This window comes from Pseudochaenichthys georgianus, chromosome 5 (genome assembly GCF_902827115.2).
Source record: "Pseudochaenichthys georgianus chromosome 5, fPseGeo1.2, whole genome shotgun sequence".
Lineage (NCBI taxonomy): Eukaryota > Metazoa > Chordata > Actinopteri > Perciformes > Channichthyidae > Pseudochaenichthys > Pseudochaenichthys georgianus.
The window spans coordinates 16,557,035-16,577,065 of NC_047507.1; the positions used below are offsets into that span (position 1 = coordinate 16,557,035).

Genomic DNA, 20,031 nt, shown 5'->3' on the forward strand with positions numbered 1-20,031 from the left:
GCGTAACGTGTCTTCACGTGGTATATGTCTCGTCGGAAAGGAGTGCTGACAGAGAGCACCGGAACGCCGCTCCAGCCCTTAACATATTGCAATACCCAGGGGCGCCGTAAGGGGGTGAAAAGTTAGGACGATTCTAAGGGCCCGTGACTGACAGGGGCCCCAAAATGTTCAGAACATTAAGAAAAAAAATGTAAGTAACCTTTCATCAATCCTCAATAATTAACATTAATAGAACGTTATATTGATAAATTACTCACAAAATGTACGATTAATTTAACTTATTTTCTTCCAAAAGTGAATTACCCAAAGCCTCTGTACACCCCCTTCTATTTACACAGGCACTTGCAGAGAGTGAAAGCATGTGAGGAGGGATGCTAGTACTTAGCCTACATACGTGTGTTGTACCATGTTTCAACGACCAACAAAGTCAGGCTCTAAGAAAAGAAGAGAAAGGAGAGAAAGACAAGAGAGAGGGACTAAAGGGCGACAGTATTGCCCCTTTCACACCAGCGCCTTTTCAGCTCCGGCTCGGAGCTAGAGCCTGAAAAGCGCCGGGTTTTCCAGTTCACACCGGAGCTGCGCCGGCTCTTAGCTCCGGAATCCGCTTCATTTCCAGCTCCAAAAAATTGTCGGTCCAGAGGCAAGAGCTTTGGAGCTAAGAGGTGACGTCGCTTACGTCTCTCTTACGTCGAGGCATGCAGGAAACTAAACCCACCTCCCATGGGTCGACTGTTATGCCTGCCTACAAGCAGTAGTGCCTATAAACACACTTTATAAAGTCAGGCAACACTAACCAGGCTTCGTGTGATTCTGTTTATTTGTGCCTTACTTTGACCATCCGTTCGCTGTTATCGATCATTGTGGAGAGAGGCAGACGTGTTGTTTTGTATTATTGCAGCTATCGGATGCAAGTAGTCAGTTTAGCTTCGGTTGCTATGCTAACATCACCCGTTTTATACCAGAGAAACTTTCATAACAGCGTTGTGATACCAAACAGTGTCAATTCAGACTGACACACATTCACTTAGGCTAAGGGGAACTGGGGATATGCATCAGCTGCTTGTGTGAGTCGGACAGTGAACACTTTAGAGCGGCCACTGCAGTGTGAGCTAACCGGGAGCTAACGGGAGAATAAACTCCCGTGGAAGAGCAGCACTGCAGCGGTCGGTAAATGCTGCAGAAACACATGAATAAACAATGAACCACGGCACTCTGGAGAAAAGTATAAGGTTGGAGAAGTCGTTATTCAATTTATTCTGGCTTCGTGTGATTAAAAGCAACACGATCATCGACCCGACGCAGTTGTTTTTGTTGTGAGCTGCCGTAATGGGTGCCGTTGGGGGGCAAATCAGCGATGTAAACGGTGACGTCATGACGCAGCAAGGGCAGCTCTGGGGCGCCAGTGGGCGGTGTGCACAGAGCGGGAGCTGAAAAGGGAAACCGGAGCTGAACCAGAAAAGCTCCCGCTCGGAGCTAGAAACTGAAAAGCGCTGGTGTGAAAGCCGCATATGTCACCCCGTTTTTCACAAGAAAAGGTGGGTGTGGTCCATGAGTGGTGGAAATTAGTCTGTTAGCTAATGTTAAGTACTGTTAATATCTTTACAGAAAATGCAGAGGTCTTTAATTTCACTGCTCTTTTAGCTGACATTTAAAGGTATGGTAGGTAATTCACTTCAGATACACTTGTCGTTATATTCCATGGAATGCTCTTAACATCCGATAGCAATGAATATATTAAATGCTTTGACAATAAATACGTACAAAAATGTCATCTGTGGAAGCCGTGGCGCTGTAAAAAGCACGACCAATCATCTGAGCCGGCCCGGCTAAAATAACTGGATGGCCTACCTGCCTGTCAGCCTTCCATCTGTGCACAAGCTTATCTCGTGCCCTCATTGGTCATGTGCGCATTCGTGTGTGTTGGAGGAGGGGCTCTGTGAGGAACTCTGAAGGAAGGGGCAGATTTTTTTCGGTTGTGTACTTTCAAATTCTAGCGCTTCGAGCTGGTTTCTCCATTCTTACCTACCTACCTTTAATAAATGCAGGCAACATCTCTGTCTCCTATTGATCTGAGTATATTATAAAGAATAGCAGTTAATTGAAGCATTATAGCACAGGCCTTTGTCAGATGGTATATTACGCTGTTTTTTTTCTGCTTCGAATAGTTCTCTCTTTTTTCACCATACCTGTGTTTGCATCACTGTAACCAATGAGCACCTGCATGTGTGTGTGAGAATGGCCCTGACACCATTTCAGCCCAGATTTACAAACTCCTGGCAGGACAAGCTCAAGCTCAATTCTCACACTGAATTTAAAAAAAGTGAGTGATGGACTGCAATAAAAGAGGGAAAGAAAGAGAAACTTTAAAACTGTTCAATTGTTATGATGTGTAAAGACTGATATTGTTCTATAATCGTCTGAAACTGTTAGGTCATGATGTGAAATGGTTAACAAAGAAAAAGGGAAACTCAAGCTGCTGCTACACTTTATTTGATTTATCTAAAATTAAGCACTTTTAAGATGCACATATTTTCAAAAGCTATTTTATTTATTTTCTCTATTTTATTTGTAAATGCAGGCCGAGAGGAACATTACACATATCCACAGTATTTAAGTAATGTTAATTTACAATAAATATTGTTGTTTTTGTATTTTCTTTATTTGATTGGCAGTCAGTTGTTGATTACATGCAGACGTTGATAAAGCTGCTGTCACTTCAATATATATCACACTAATTCATGAAGCAAGTTAGACATTTTGATGTTCCGGACCTTTGCATGGGGAGATTTTCTCTAACTGGACCTCGTTGAATTTTAGTTGAAGACCCCTGACCTATGTGATTGAGTTAAAATATTAATATTGTGGCTTTCCAAGTTAACATTGATTATAGGGGTGTAACGGTTCCCAAACATTTTGTTTCGGTACATACCTCGTTCTTAGGTCACGGTTCGGTTCGGTACGTTTTCGGTACAGCAGAAAAAATTATCACAAAACATTAAAAAAAAAATTTCAATTATTATTAAACTGTGAATAATGTATTCAAATAAATACAAAATATAGTAAAATAAACATTAAGGTGCAGCATTTCGATGAACTGAAATAATCTGTATTTGAACTGTACTAGTACCTAAGCAGCCAGCTTGACATTAGGACTTGCTTGTCATTGTATTTTCATGTTGTTTAAAGAAAGATGAACTTATCCACATTGCTTGCTGAAATGGCAGATCTGCTGGCACTAACAATGTCTCCTGCTGTGGAGAACACCCTCTCTAGGGACAGTGGCAGCAGATACAGCCAGGTAGCGCTTTGCTAACATGGCAACATAAGGATATTTGGCGTTTGTAATAGATTTGGCTCGGTCTGAACTTTCTGCGAGTGGTGGAGGCTTAAATGCTAGTGGGAGTTGGGTTTGCACTTCAGTCTTTTTTCTTTTGGTACCGGTGATATTCACATTCGGGTGATGCCTTTTCAAATGAGTGTGATGTATTGCCAGCCGCGTAACCAATGTTAGTTGAACAATGCCGACAAACAGCTTTGGTTCGGTCCACCTGTCTTTGTCCGTCACCCTTGTACGTAACTGCGAAACCAAAATGTTCCCAAACCGGAGACTTCAATGATGCTGGAGGATTTTCAGCTCAACTTTATCTGCGTTCGCCATTTCGACAGTTCCTCAAATTACTGACTACATTTGAACGCATCCCTGTGACCAGCTCTCATAGTATGCCTCTCGTCCAATGAAATGACTTGGTCGCTCTATGATATATACCTGAGATTACTTCCAGAAAGTTGTTCATGTTCTCAATTTTTCACACGTGTACCGAACCGAAGGGCCCGTACTGAATAATTTCAGTACGGGTACGTGTACCGTTACACCCCTAATTGATTGATATGATTGCGATTTAAATCAGCATATACTTCTGTCAGGGGATGCCACACCTCAAAATCTCCTGCCACCCTCTTCCCACCCCATGAATATTTGTCTAGATCCGCCCCTGACTGGTAGCCAATGTAAAGAGGCGAGTACAGGCGTAATATATTCACGCCTGCCTGTCCTTGTAAGGAGGCGTGCAGCAGCATTCTGGACCAGCTGTAGCGAGACAGGGAAGCCTTGCTTACTTCAATGTACAGAGCATTGCAGTAATCCAGTTTAGTGGATATACAACAATGTATTACTCTCTCAAAGTCATTAAAAGAAAGGAATGAGCAGTAATAGCTGATGGGCATCTTCAAAGGGGGAAATGAGGAGTTACAGGATTGAGGAGGACCTGAGGCAGCTGTCAACCTGATGAACGTGAAGGTCAGCAGGGTGGAGCAGGGGTGGAGGAATCTGGCATTGTTTGAGCAATAAAGGTGAAAGCTTGTGAAAAAGGGGGTCAGCACATCTGTTTGAGACATTTTTTACATATGAGGTTATGGACACTAAAGAGCAGTTGAAGAACGCAAAAGATCCGCAGTGAGAGAACATTGCTATGATATATTGGAAAAAATTAAATAATGAAAAACTTCAAACATGAGATGTAATTAATATTCAAACCGTGAGTACCCACTAGTGTACACAATGTCAGACTTGCAGATAGTAATGTAGCAAGAGATCCCGCCTTAAGAAGTACACAGATTATTTCGTAACCTCTTACAAGAGGAATGTTTAATGTTTTATTTTGTACATAATAACATGTTCTGTCAGAACACACAACCAGCAACCACATTGCTTGATGTTCACCATGCAGACAAGGTTTTATGTTTTGTCACAATCAAACATGTATTGTTCAAACTCAGAACTGTTGCTGGTAACGCTGCTGACAGATGAATTATTTTTGTATCAGTCCTGTTCTGACTACAAACAGGCACAGACTTCCATCTAAAGAAGACACAGGCTGTTTGTGGTTGCACAGCAGCCTCTAGTGGCCACAGCCGTCCCCTGTAGAGAGAACAGTCAGGATTACCTCGCATGCCCTCTGAGACACAATGTGACCACTGAAGTTACAACATGTCCAAACAGGAACAGAATGCTGCTGAACATTATCCAGATATCAACTGAGGTCATATACATGCATGTCATTTTCTTTAGCTTGAGCTGCTTTTATTGTCCAAGTAACAAGAGCAACTAGATTTATTTCTAGTTTTTCTATTTTGAGGCTATGTTGGAAAATGTGATGATATATCAGGAACAGAGTGTGCATTTCATACCATCGAATATTTTGCAACTGTTGCTTGCATCACGGCAGCCGGCAGCTACATCCTCTCTTAAACTTCTCTGGGGGACTTTAATTTGTTGTGTATTTATATGATCAACCAAAACTAGGCTACCATAACATCACATCTCAAGAAGATGTAAAGTAGAACATAGAAAGGGGGAAGAAACAAACAATTTCTGGAGTAAATGTGACAAGCCATCAGTCACCATCAGTGATTCCTCTAAAAAGAACCACTCTTTCTCCAAGCTATAAGAATATAGCCATAATAGCTCCAATAAAATAAATTAACTTTTACTCATTTACGATTTTCTTGACCTTAATTGAATCTGAAGGTTAGACAAAGCACACATAAGCAAAACTAAATGCATGATAGGCCACTATTGCATTTTCATCATCACATTTATATCAATGAGTGGGCTAAATAATAGAAACACCTCTCTGTATGACACAATACAGTTCAACAGCACCTCAAACTACATCCTCTAATAATGTCAAATACAGTTAAATCACCTCTCTTCAACAGTAATCAGAAACTGAAGTGAAAATGTATTGCAAAGACTTATGTGAAGGTAGATGCATGTTTTGTGTTATCCCACAGTTAAAATGTAGTGTGTCATATATGTTTTCACTTCAACAGACTGTACCAAAGTGTTTTAATTTTCATATAGTTGGTTATAATATATTGAAATCAATTAGTACTATATTAAAAAAAATACGATGAATGGAATTCCAATTATATTGAATTGAATCATACCGAAAGAGTGTTTATGCAGCATATTTTCAGACAATCCAGTCATTTATTTCTATTACTAAATTAGCTTACTCACTTTTAGTCAGGAGTCATTTGATAAAAAGAAGATTTAAAAAATGTGATGGCAAATAATTCACCAATAATAAAAAATACAGCAACACATAGCTGCAGGTAAAGGACTTAGTTTAAATACAAATATTAAAGTTTAGAACCAACACTTTCCAGCCTGAATTTTCCTGCTTTTATTGACTTCGTCTCAACTAGATGCACAGATGGCAGCAGCCCTCAGGCCCATTATGCTCATAGATGAATCTAAGCAAGGTACTTAATTGGCATGGTTTCACGTTCAGGCTGCATTGTGGACAGGGCTGGAGCCACTGCCTGCAGGAGAGGACACCAGGGAGCCTTGTCGTCTACAAAACCCTCTGGCTGAACATTATTGCCCCATCGCTGTGAGAGCTGTTCTGACAGGCTGCCTCTCCCCAACCACAGTACGATTCGAGTTGCAGAAGATGCTTTCGACTCATGCCTCCATCCGCCATTTTCAGCAGATTGAAAGCAGGTAGAGCACAAAAATCACAAGCCCCCGGTTACTTAAAGCAGGTAAGTGTGCGTGTGAACAGCCTAATCCGCCAAAAAACCTCCGACAGGCAACATTTAGCGAGAAAAAAGCCCGTACTCCGGCCAGCATTGGGAAGGAGAAAGAGAGGGAAGGCCGGTTACAATAAACTGCATCCTCCAGGCGCTGCACGGTTTACAAACCCGGTCATTTTTAGGTTTTGTCAACTTTTTCTGATGCACGGAGGCAAAACGCTTTAAAATCTGCTTTACTCTCACACCGACATCTTTCCATTTGTTCCTTGAACTTTAGCTTGGAAGGATTTAAAAATGTCTCATCACAACTCCAGGAACAGTGGAGTATAGAGAGACACATCTAATGAACTTAAATGAACTGGTCAGTAAAAGCATGCATTGTTGTCTTTGTTTAAAGAGGGCGTAAAATAGGCCTACATAAGCTCGAGCATCACGATTCTAAGACAATAAGGTTTATTGTCTTAGATTACTCCGCTTTATTTGCTCTTTAAGATCATTTCACATCAGTAGAGTAATGTTTCTAAAGTCAAACGAAGCTGTGTGGAATATTGTTTTATTCATGAATTCAATGTGATGTGTGAACACATGGACCAGTTTATTGTGCTCCTGAACAATTGGCTTTCTGAACAATTGGTTTTCCTGCCATTTGGTACCAAAATCAAGTAACTAAAGTAGAGCAGGTGGAAACATTTGAATTTCAATTAGAGTAAGAGTATTTCTAAATGTACTAAGAGTTTCAAGATGTATTGAATCTTCTGATAATCAGGTAGTTGTTTAGCCATTTACTTGCGAGTGACAGGGTAAATTGAAAGTCTATCATCACTTATTAAAAAAAAAGAAGAATCCTTCAATAAAGAAAGACATCAATTCAAACTAAATTGCACAAAAAAAACAACGGCTGTCAGCTTTATTGAAAATATCATGATGTTAAGCCCTTTCTAACTGATGCTGAGCTCCTCTTGTTTTTTGGGCTTTCTAGGAAAAAAGGCATTTTGGAGACATTATGTGAGAAAAGAGGGAAAAGTCCGCATTTGATAAGTTGAAAATTGATTTTTCTGCCTTTTTAAAAAATGTACTTTATTTTTTAAATGACTTTAAAGATGAGTCCATAATCAACATTTTCAATAAGTGGTGGTTCCAAAAAGCCTCCCAAAACTCTCATTACAGTTTGTTGGACCAGCTGTCAGGTCTTATGTGAAAATAAGTCAAAGTAAATATTGTTCTGGTGTCATGTATGTTTCAGTGAATTATGCTTTCAGTGTTTTTTACTTTTAGCTTGCCTTTACAGGGTTGCAGTTATACACCTTTGTAATACATACAATTTGATAGCATGAATTCAACATTGTTGCTCTTTTAACCGCTAACTTTACACTATTCTTACAGTTTATGTGATGATACTCCAGTAAGACTTGCTGCACACCGTCTTGTGGAAACCTATCTTTACAGGTAAAAATATCTACCTGTTGTATTCTATAAAATTAGATTATCATCTATGATGCAAAGTATTTATTAACATACCATTCTTGTGGGCATTGCAGACCATGGCTTGTACTGGAGGGGCGGTGGAAAGTCGGGATACAATTCCAGCTCATGTGTGGAAGGGTTTACCTGACTGCTTGCATCTGGGACCTTCCACTATAAATCCAAGCCGTGTCGGTGAGTACAACAACTCTAACAACCGTTTTATCAAAATGTTGATGTGCATCTGCATTTCAATGATGTACAACTTTGAAAATAACTTCCAGCAGCAGATGAGTGAAACACAGTGAGACCAGACTGTGTCGGAAAAGGAGGATGATGAACTTTTTACACATATGGAGAGAGTGTAAACAAAAGTCAATTTGAATGTTAGTTCTGTCAAAAGGCTTTTAGTATTTTCAGACACACTTTAGGGAGCATATTTGGATATATTACTCTTAAATCCTGGTAAACAGCAGGCCAGGCCGTGTTAGGCCACACATGCAAAAACAAAAGTAACAAACACCTTGTGTGTTTGTTACTTTTGTAAAACTATTTGCCAAGTGATATAAGCCAGAAAGTTAAACATAATAAATGACATAAGCCCAAGTATATTCATTACATATGATTTAACACAATATACCCAGTTGAGACAAAGTATGTGGTGACATTAAATGAGTTTGTTTCCATCATTGTCAAAACCTTGAAAAACAAAAACTCTTCACCTTCATCTCCTGTCAAACATTAAGTACGTTATTTAAATGCAGGGTTTCTAGTCTTTAGTTTTCATAAACTTTATCCTGCCAATCCTGGAGATCCATTTATATCTACTTAAGTCTTAAATCACTCTCTTAATGTGTACATACACTGATTAAATGTCAACATAATGTATCATGTGCTTTAGCCATATATAAAAATAGAAATTGTTTCTTTATTCTTATTTTCAGGTGTCTGGGCCACTCGGGCGATCCCTAAAGGCAAGAAGTTTGGCCCATTTGTCGGAGAGAAGAAAAAAAGGTCCCAGGTGACCAGTAATGTATACATGTGGGAGGTATGTTACAGGCTGTTCTGTTGGCTTCGTTCCCAAAAAAACTCTCCTACAACATTATGTACGTAGTCATTGCGTAGCTAAAACGAGCCCAACTACATTCTTACATACTTTTGTCACTTGTAAACGCTGAATGATGAATTAATACAAACAAATAAAGTTTTAACTAATGTTTTGAAGGAACTTGAAGAAACCCTTGGTTCTTACATTGCTATGACATCCCTCCTACCCAGGTCTTTGCAGAGCTATATCAAATTGTTTGTGTATCTATGTCCTGTAGGTTTATTTCCCAGCACGAGGATGGATGTGTGTTGACGCCACAGACCCCATGAAGGGGAACTGGCTGCGATACGTCAACTGGGCTCGCTCCACTGAAGAGCAGAATCTTTTCCCTCTGGAGATCAACAGAGCCATTTACTACAAAGTTTTGAGGGTGGGTGAAAAAGACATCCATACTGTACAGCCTACTGGTCCTACAACCAGGGCCATATTGAGGATTATATAATGGATACGCAGATGGAGGAAAAGTATTCTTGGTTTGGATTGTTATTGTTATCGAAGTAATTTAAAAAAATTGCATTCCACCATATAGCATTTTTTTCCATCTCATAAATCATGACACATTTCTCTCCCTAATAATTTACTTATTCAAATATTAGAAGTACTATAATAGGATATATAACGCATATAAACATTACATATTTGGATGGTAATGTGTCAGTGGTTAATAAGTGGGTTTTAAACCATATATACACATTATTTGGATGGCCGTTATGAAGTTGCAATTGTGTTTAAAATACCTTGGTAAATGCTTGATAAATAGTTTGTAAAGCATCTATAGACATTATTTGGATAGTAAATAATTTGTCAATTAATGTTATGGATCTCGATGATAATTTGAGCATTAACATGACTATTAATCAGTAAACATGATTGATCATCAGTTCATTCTATGTTAAAAGTACATTTAAGAATGGTTATAGTTACTACCTGTGATGTGTTGTATGCAGTTTAACACCTAATAAGATTAATGCAAATGTAAAAGTGGTTAATGCAGTTACGGTTGTCTAATCCCTTTTTTATAATTAACGTGCCATCAAAAAAAATACGAGCACCATTATATAATATAGATAGATAGATTGATAGATACTTTATTCATGCCAAATTTGGAAATGATATTGTTACAGCAGCAATGTGTTCAGGCATTCAAATATTTAAACAGCATATCTACATAACATATAGGCTATAGTAGAACATCCATAGGCTACATCACGAAGAATACACAATATAACATATTCTGCATAATTTAGAATGTTCTATAAAATACCAAAACAAAAAAGACGTTTACTAGAATAGCAGAAACATACACAATGCAGACTATGGTGAAAACACTGTCAAATCCCCATACCCCCCTAGACAGATAAGATGCACAGTGGCCCTGATATCCCCCTTGCCTCTCAGCAAGCCGGGCTGTGATTGGTGGCCGACCTCATCTCTCATTGTTGCAGCCTATCGGGCCAGGAGAGGAGCTGCTGGTGTGGTACACTGTAGAAGACAACCCCGAGATAACAGCTGCACTGGAGGAAGAAAGAGCCAGCAGTCTGATCAGGAACAACTCACCCAAGGCGAAGCGAGGTGAGGCCTTTACTTACTCTAACCGAGATGCAGCTCGGCATTAACCTCCTACGTGTGTGCCGATCACATGCCACAGTAACTTAGCCACGATTTGATTTCCTTGCAGCCCAGTCGAAGTTGTAACAGGCGAGCTAGCTTAGCTACGAATGAAGGAAGGCTAGTGGTAGCTAACGTTAACGCGATGTGTGGGGCTGTCTACTTTCATACCCGACATTATATGTAATGTAGCTCTAAATAACGACCGATTAGCCAACTCGTTTCTAAAAAATACACAGTTTTAGCAGTTATACGAGCACCTGGGCAACTTTTCGGCAGCTTTTCCTCCTCCTCTGGGTCCTGACGTTGTCGAGGATGTGACCTTCCTTGAGTTCCTAAAGCATGAAAGCCATCCATCGGCGAGCCTCTGTACTTGATGATGGCCTAGCAGGTTAGCTAACTAGCCTGCTGCATGTATCCAACTGTAGGCTAATGTAAGCGCATGTACTGGATAACAACCTATACTTTAACTGTTATATGTTGTGGAGATGTTAAAATTACCTCTCACGTCGTGTTGGGTCCAGAATAACCAGTTCATCGAGTTGTCAGACTTGGTGTTGCCTGCTAGCATGAGGCTAAAGGGCTAATGTCTGAACACACGGATGTCCCGGTGTACAGGAACAGATGGCAAACTGTGTGGAGTAAATTATAGTTATTATTAAAAAAGCTGTGCATTTAATCGATATGTTGAAAATACAGGTTAACACAATGGTTCATAATAGGTCGGTGTTTGCTTTGTTTGATAGCGTCAACACTTGCAATATCAAAACAACACTTGAGACTAATGACGCCACTCGAACAGTGCTTCGTCCTTTTTAGTAAATGTTGTTTCTAATATATTAATGAATACTGAAAAACGCAACATATACAATTAACTAATTGTAAGACAAAGTCAACATGGCTGCTTTATTTCACAATAAAAAAAAAAAAGAATGAACTTTGGACATGGTGGTTTCATGTTTTGGATAATGTGGGGTATTCAATGCAGGACCATGAACTAGAGAACAAAGTGAACACATTTATCTGGAGTATCTGCTGGACTTGTATACAGGGTTAAACTATCTGTCTTCAATATGTGGCATGGTGTTGTGTAGTTTGTTGCAAAATGTGGTACTGCGAAAACTGTATAGATAATATGCAGCTAAATGGTTACAAATGTTATTTAGAGACACTATTTCTGTTTAGTTTAATTATTCAAAACAACAGTCAACTAATAGAAAGTGTTGAAAACCCAATATGAGGCCTGTTGGCAGAGTTTTTATTTTAAATGTACATGCCTTTTCAATGTGTTTTGTGTACTTTTTATGCAACCTCCAGCACACCAATGACACTCACATCTGTACTTAAAGTTAACTGTGATGAAGTTAGCCTACCTATCCTAGCTTCATCTGACTATCACACACAATTCATGTTACATAATAATTTCAGTTGGTGAATTTGTGCAGTGCCTGGTGGATTATAATATAGTAAAGGCTTGGGCCCTTTAATGGTAGCTCAGTATAACATGTTAAGGTAGTTGTGTTGCCTCTGTAGATTTAGCAGAAATCCTGTGACCATGCTGATGACCATGCAGGTCAGATGACTGACCTGCAGCATGTGTTTCTCTGGTATGAATTGGGCTTTGTAACCCAGAGAAGTGCACCACAAAGTGCGTTTAGTGGGTTAGGCTGGTATACTGAGCCTACAGTCAGAGATTTGATATAACAAAGGGGGGCTTTTTTAACTTTGTTATATGGCCATGGTAATTCATTTTACCTGGTGAGGGCCAGTTTATTTAAAATGGTTAAAAAAATAAGAAGCTCCTTTTGACTTATCAATTTCTTTTTTTTAGAAATAGTGCCACTCTGTATTTGTGATTTAATTCTTGAAATGCGTTGAGTATGCGTCAACATCACATTTGTAATGAAATAGATCAAAGTTCAGCCATCACATTAACACAAATCAAACACATCGTGTGAATACCGAAGAAGGAAACCAAGGTTAAATGTCAAAGGACACACAAAATGTCAGTTTTTACTTATAATTGTTGTCTACACTTTTCATGTCTTTGCTCTTGACCAAGTCTAATACAACGCAATGTGTGTGTTTGCTTGCAGCCAGAAAAAAGCTGCTGGATACAGCCAGGCAGGCTGGTTTGGGTGGAGACAAGAAAACAAAAGTAACCAAACCATCTGTCAGGGAGATGTGGGATGGGGGAAAAAGTAAGTTGACTTTTATTTGATCACCTTCTCCCACTTAACATGTCTTAGGAGGTTACTTATTGTTTGAAGATGGTTAACTGTAAACTGACATTCCTGAAATGATTTGATGAAATAGCAGACCGTGACACTTCTGATCAATTGTTTACAGGTCTGAAGGAGGAGGATGAGAGGCCATCAACTTTAGCACCCCCACATAAACCCCAGGCAACCCATCCGAAGGCAAGCATTGACCATAAGGAGGTGGAGGACATGTCAGCAGTGATGACGGACAGGGGACATGGGGAGGAAGAGGAGGAGGATGCTGATGGTTACGAGGGATCGGGTGAAGTGCAGCAGCAAACTGCTCAGCATTCACATGTGGCTGTTTCCATGCAAAATAAGCCTCCTGGCTCTTTACTTACCGGTGTTGAAGAAAGCCATAATTACTCGCAGGGAAAGTTAGATTCTAGAGAACCGGATCCTGATCTTGACCTCGACCCCGACCTTGAGGGTGACCTAGAGGGTGAGTCATATCCCTGTCAGCACTGTGAGCGTCACTTCTCCACCAGACAGGGTCTGGAGCGTCACATACACATCCACGCTATCTCTAATCAGCAATCGCAAATGTTCAAGTGCCGGTACTGCAGCAAATCCTTCGGCTCACAGGTGGGGCGGCGGCGGCATGAGAGGAGGCATGAGAGTGGGCTTAAGAAAAAGCCGGGCTCTCTGGCAGGGACAGCCAGTTTACTCAGTCCTGTGATGCAGACTGATGGTTCAAGTCCGGACTGCACCAGTCCAACAAGTCACTATATAGCCATAGGGTCCCAGTTTACTGGAGTACCTCTGCACAACGCTGACATGCAGAGAAAGGAAATAGGGCCTTATGCTGACCGTCCCTTTATATTGGATGAAAATGGGGAGTCAAAGGAGCTCCATCCCTGCAAGTATTGCAATAAAGCATTTGGCACACATACCAACATGCGCCGACATCAACGCAGAATACATGAAAGGCACCTGCTACCTAAAGGAGTTCGCAGGAAAGGCATGCTGCTTCAAGAGGCTTCAGTGCAGAAACAGCAGCAGCCTGACGAGTCCCCCAGCACCAGCCCCCCGACTGTCTACGTGCCCAGTGCGGACACAGAAGATGAGGTAGACAGGGATGATTATGCAGTTGACATATCCAAAAACATATCAGAGAATTTGAGCTTCTACATTGACGGCAAGATTGTGTCCACCAGTTCAGTGAGCAGCTGCGAGGTGATAGAGGTGGACTCCAGATCTGCAGCTCTGTTTGGTCTGGACACGGTCATCCTCAGCCCTGATCAGATCAGTCAGGCGCTGAAGGTGGAGGGGAGAACAAGTGCCGCAAAGCATGTCTCCAACATCGGCCAGCCAGCAGCAAAAAGAAGAACATCTACGCCCCCATTTGTTCCCAGCCTTAAAGTGGAGTCCGAATCAGCGACGTTCACAGCCTCTTCATCCTCCTCATCCTCCTCCACATCGTCCTCATCTAATCTACTAGTGAGCAGTCTGTTTCAACAAGCTGCCGATTCATCAGCATTTCAACGAGAGAAAACTGTGTATCTATCACCTAAGCTCAAACAGCTCCTTCAGACACAAGACATTCAGAAATCCACCCTCGCCCTGATAACAGAAAGCCATAGACTGGCCTCCCCGCTGTCGGTAACGCCGCTGCCAGGGGCTTCAGGCAGGTTTAAAAGAAGAACATCCTCTCCCCCTTCGTCTCCACAACCTAGTCCTGCATGTAAAACAGAGAGCTGTAAACCCGACATGGTGAGCTCATTCGTCCTCAAGGTGCCAAAGGTGGAGAGCCGATGCGCCTCCCCTCCTGGGATTCTACTGGACAAGGAAGATGGAGACAGCCTGAGCCTCACTGAGAACGATATGCACGGCCAAACCTCATCTAATAGCGGTGGAAATTCTTGTAATCAGCAGCCCTTGGATCTGTCGAACTCCGTCAGTAGGAGGAGGGACAGCTCGACGAAGGTGCTGGGGGATTCAGCTCTGGATTTAAGCTTTCATCGGAAGAGCAACGCTGAGCTTGAATCCAAGGGAAGTCCAGCTCCACAGCCCCCGACAAAAAAGAGAAAGCCAAACACCAGTATGCTTGAAAAAGTGCTGATGAATGAGTATTTAGGTCTGCCTTTGCCAGGAGAGGAGGGACCCTCAGCCATACCCAATTTAAACTGTTTCCCCACTCGCTCTCCAAACGTTGCTTTAGAAACGCCCCACCCCTCCCCACCCTCTTTGACCCCTGTCACCATGAACCCCTCTTCCCCTGGCAACTCCAGTATGACATCTCCTACTCCGCCTCCACCTCTACTGCCTACCATACCTTCTCCACCGGCTATGCCTAGCTCGCCTCTTTCTCAACCTTTAGACTCCCCTGCTGCGAGACCTCTTCCTGTCCTCTCACCGAAAATGTCTCCGAGATCAGCTGAAGACGTGTCAGAATCGGAGGAGAATTTGTTTGCTGAAGAAAACAAAGAAGAGGAAGATAACCATATATCTAAGCCACTGGACTCCCCAAACACTCCACTTAAAGATCCTCTCAATAGTTCGTCGGCATCAAGCCCTCCTGAGTCGACATCAGTAGATCTGTCCACTACGGAGGATGTTTCTTTGACTTGCAACAGTCTGTTAAATAACAGAATTAACCAAAACCAAGACTCGGAAGCAGAGAAATCTCTTCCTGCTTCTCCAGAATCCACATCTCCCTCATCATCTCCTCCCCCTGCCTCACAAGATCCATCACCATCACTGGTTTCACAGGCCTTGCCTCAGATTAAGATAAAAGAGCCTCAGCACTGCACAGATGAGCTGCCAGTTATGAATCACGCACCTCAGGATGAAGTCAACTCTTCACCTCACTCTCCCAATAAACCGTCTGATAAAACCTCGGAGGCAGAAAAGGTTGACTCGGCATACTGCAAGACTTTTGTGTGTAACGTCTGCGAGGAGCCGTTCAACTCCATCAAGGAGCTCAGTGGACATATCACGGAGCACGCTGCTGATTGGCCCTTCAAGTGTGAATTCTGTGTGCAGCTGTTTGAAGACGCCCCGGCCCTGCTGGCTCACCGCTCGGCACTACACGGAGTGGGCAGGATCTGTGTGTGCTCTGTTTGTTCCAAGGAGTTTGCATTTCTCTCTAACCTCGAGCAGCACCAAAAAGATCTGCATCCAAGCGAGACGTGTTCACACACCACTGTGGAGAGCGGCAAGCTTAGGCCACAGAACTACACGGATCCATCCAGAGCCAAAGAGGAGAGCAGTCCCTCAACACCAGCACCAGAGACAATAAATGAATCTGCTCCACACAGTGATGCTGATGTAGCAAAAGAAGAGCCCGATATTAATGGCAATCATGCAGAAGAGGTGGCGGAGGACCCCAATGAGGAGCTGTACACTACAATAAAGATCATGGCCTCAGAAGGAGGCAAGCCTAAAGGCCCTGATGTTCGCCTCGGCATTAACCAACACTACCCCAGTTATAAACCCCCACCCTTTCCTTATCATAGCCGTTCCCATGCTGGCTCTGTAGCCTCGGCCACGAACTTCACCACCCACAACATACCACAAACTTTCAGCACTGCCATACGCTGCACCAAGTGTGGCAACAGCTTCGACAACATGCCCGAACTGCACAAGCATATTTTGGCTTGTGCCACTGCTAGTGATAAAAAACGCTACACTCCCAAGAAAAACCCCATCCCCCTCAAGCAAATAGTAAAGAGTCCCAACGGAGTGGTGTCGCCCTCAGCAGCCATCGCAGGTCAGAGTCCTTTCCGTAGGATGGGTCAGCCAAAGAGACTGAACTTTAATCAAGATAATGGTAAAACAAAAATGAGTGCGCTCAGTAAGAAGAAAAACCAGCTGGTCCAGAAGGCAATTTCACAGAAAAACAAAGCTGCCACTACTGCAAAGAAGGCTATTGTTAAGGTTGAAGAAGAGCAGGCCTCTAATGTTTGCCCCCACTGCAGTCGGGAGTTTACTTATCCTGCAAGTCTCAATAAACATATGGCAGTCAGCTGTCCCATGAAGCCTGTTGTTAAAAGAGGCAAGAAAGGTCTAGCTGAGGTGAAAAAGGAGCCAGTGTCTGCGGTTGATAAAAACATGAATCTTAGAAAGAAAGCTTCAGACTGTGAAATACCGCAGGCAGAGCCGGAGCCCAAACCTCTGGGAAAGACCAGAGCCCGTAGCTCGGTGGCAGCGGACCCCGAACCCTCTCAGACAAGCAAGGCAAAACCTGCGGCTGCGCTGGGCAAACTAAAGAGGCCTGCCTCCTTCCCAGTGCCAGTTTCTGCCAGCAAGAAAACAAAAAAGAGTCAAGCTCAGTCTCTCCCTCCCACCCCCTCAGACCCAGACACTCCCAGCGAAGCAGCGCCACAACGGCCAGCCATGAGGATGCAGCGCATGGGCAAAGAGGCAGCACCCAAGAGATTATCAGAGGCCAAATCTCCACCACAGCCGAAGAAAGAGGAGCGGTTCTCCCTTCGAACGAGAGTAGGGGGTCCGGTCACCAGGAGACAGATGGTCAACACAGCTCCTTCTGCTGAGGTGAAAGCAGAAGAGTCACCAATTCAAGAGCCAAAAGAGACTCAGGTGAGACATCGCCCATTTCTTTGACATTTAAAAACCAACAACAACAAAAACATAGTTTGTCTACTAGGGCTGCTCGATTATGGCAAAAATCATAATCTCGATTTATTTGGGTCAATAATTGTAATTGCGATAATTAAATATGATTATTCATTGACTTATGAAAAAATATGTGAACAGTATGTTTTTAACAGTTTATTACCCTGAACGTTAAGTATAATTCAACTGAAAAACCCAAAAAGTTATATATTTAAAAAAAAATAAAAAATCGTTTTATTTCGATTACGTTGTTTTCGTAATCGTTGCAAGCCATAATCGTAATCGCGATTTAAAATAAGATTAATTGAGCAGCCCTATTGTCTACCAAAATAATCACGATCACCACATTTTTTTAAATGCAAAATCTCCTGCTCAGTTTGTCAACATTCTGTAATTCTTTAACAAAGTTAAATGGAATATAAAAATAAATAGATTATTGGTGCTGGTTTCAGATAAACAAGTGGATAAAGTAGTTCCTCATGGGTTCATATTTGAAAATTAAACTTTGGTTATGCCTGATTAAAGTCCCGTACTGAAACGTTTTAATAAATACATTTTTTAAAGTTAAACAGTGGGATGGAGCTGACTCACAGAAACATGTTTTTTCACCTGTCAAGCTGTAATCTTCACACTTTGACATTTGAGTTTTGAATTTATGAACAAATTATGAAAGCATGTTAACGTGCCATGTGTCATACATTTTGTATCTTTTTCTTTCTGTGATAGTCTGTACTATCATTGCAACTTTACATAGCTCTTTGTTGATCAGCTTGTGTTGTGTTGCAGGAGGTGCTGATGAAGTGAGCTCTGTGGACACTTTGAAGCTCTTCCTGGGTCACTGGTGCTCACCTCTCAGGCAACGCTCTGGACTAATCACGGCACTGACAGCACTGAGGGAGACCTCTGTGGTGGGCTTTTTCACTCATAGCAAGTGAAGTCTGCTTCTCTTAACTGCCTTTGCTGGATTTAAGGAGGGAACTCTTTATCTTCCACCGATCTTCTGAACTGAACTGAACTGAGCCTCAATTTTAGCCAGCCTTGCAAAAAAAGGAAAAATAAACTGTAAATGACAATGAGTTAATATATACAATACGTGTCATAACTTGACCCAAAACAGTAAAATTAGGGCTCCGTTATGTTGGGAAGCTGATATATTGCAAATGGCAATCATGTATCAGTTAGGGTTGGGGAAAGTTGTTTATTCTTTTGTTCTGTATTTTTCCCTTTTTGTTGATTAGATTTTTGGATGCTTCCAGAGTCTCTTAATGCATGTGCAGAATAGAGTATAAACTAGATTAAGCCAATTTCCATGTCTCTCCCTATGGGCACCTACTTCAGTTTATACATGATTTGCAAAGTATGTATGTTTTGATTTAAATTTCTGTAGTCATTATGTAGATTATATCTTTATTGGCATATTTTGTTTGGGAAACAAAAATGAAAATGGCAGTTAATCACTGCAACAATTGGTCCTCAGGAACACTGTATATGTGTGTGGTAAGTATGTGTATGATTATAGTTGGATGTGTGGCCTGACAGCTATTCCTTTGGATAAATCTCAAGTTTGTCTCATGTTTTTACTTGCCGTCTCATACTCTTGTTTATCTGACGTTGGCAGTTAATTCCAGTTGTAAAATGATGGGAATTGTGTTGTAGTTTCCTTAAAATATTGTCCTTCTTGAAAATAACTTTTTAATATCACTCATTGAGCCCAGTGTTTCTCACAGCACTTTAAAACAACCTGCCAAAATGTCTAGCTGGATCAATACGATTGGCTTACTTAAGCGTGAATAATGGAATGTATTCAGGTCTGTTGCACTTTGCAGACCCTGGTAATTTGCACCAAATTGGTTCAAATCATTAATCTGAATTCAAATACAACTTGAACAGCAATCGAATCTCGACGTTTTTGGCCCCTGTAATAATTTTACACAAAAAATGACACGAACAACTTTTTGTATCCCATATGCACGAAAACTCAAATCCTCAAATACGTTGAATGCAGCCGTGTTTTTATTCTTCTCTTTGTCCGTTGGACGTGTGAAAAGTTGTTTCATGTGTTGTTTTTCTTTACAAGAGACGTGTCACCGTAATGTAACTAAACCTTCATTCATCTTAGGATAAAGTCATCATTGTGAGTTCATCTATTTCGTAATTCTGTACCAATCAAATGCTTTATATTTTTGATTTATATTATCCTGTAGTCACCACAATTGCTCACCCTTTTCCATATTCATAATCAGTACCACAGAGATGGCAGACACACAGCCAGTGCTTAACCGCTTGTAGCATGTTATGGAAAAAGTAAATTGAACAATATGATTTGAAGCTAATTTATATTTCCACGAGAAATCTTCAAGTTTGCCTTTCAGCATCAAGATTATGTATTTAAGGATGAACAAAGACAACAATCCCGAATGACCTCAAGTAAAACATTGCTGTAATTGATATAATAAAAAAAGGTTTTTCAATTTG

At 41.4% G+C, this 20,031-nt stretch overlaps 1 protein-coding gene across 1 annotated transcript; it reads left to right on the top strand.

Moving 5' to 3' along the window:
* Nucleotides 1–6,372: 6,372 nt before the first annotated feature.
* prdm2b (PR domain containing 2, with ZNF domain b) lies at nt 6,373–20,031 on the top strand. Its single transcript, XM_034082569.2, has 9 exons — nt 6,373–6,549; nt 7,924–7,986; nt 8,079–8,196; nt 8,946–9,049; nt 9,327–9,479; nt 10,555–10,681; nt 12,814–12,918; nt 13,067–17,520; nt 18,343–20,031. The coding sequence occupies exons 3-9, from the start codon at nt 8,082–8,084 to the stop codon at nt 18,358–18,360; spliced, it is 5,076 nt and encodes a 1,691-aa protein (XP_033938460.1). The 5' UTR covers nt 6,373–6,549; nt 7,924–7,986; nt 8,079–8,081; the 3' UTR covers nt 18,361–20,031.

Excerpts from the sequence above, each read along its gene's own strand:
- prdm2b (XM_034082569.2), top strand. The coding sequence starts at position 8,082 with ATGGCTTGTACTGGAGGGGCGGTGGAAAGTCGGGATACAATTCCAGCT. Across the intron at positions 9,050-9,326 it reads GTAATGTATACATGTGGGAG|GTTTATTTCCCAGCACGAGG; the intron begins GTATGTTACAGG and ends TATGTCCTGTAG. Across the intron at positions 10,682-12,813 it reads CTCACCCAAGGCGAAGCGAG|CCAGAAAAAAGCTGCTGGAT; the intron begins GTGAGGCCTTTA and ends GTTTGCTTGCAG.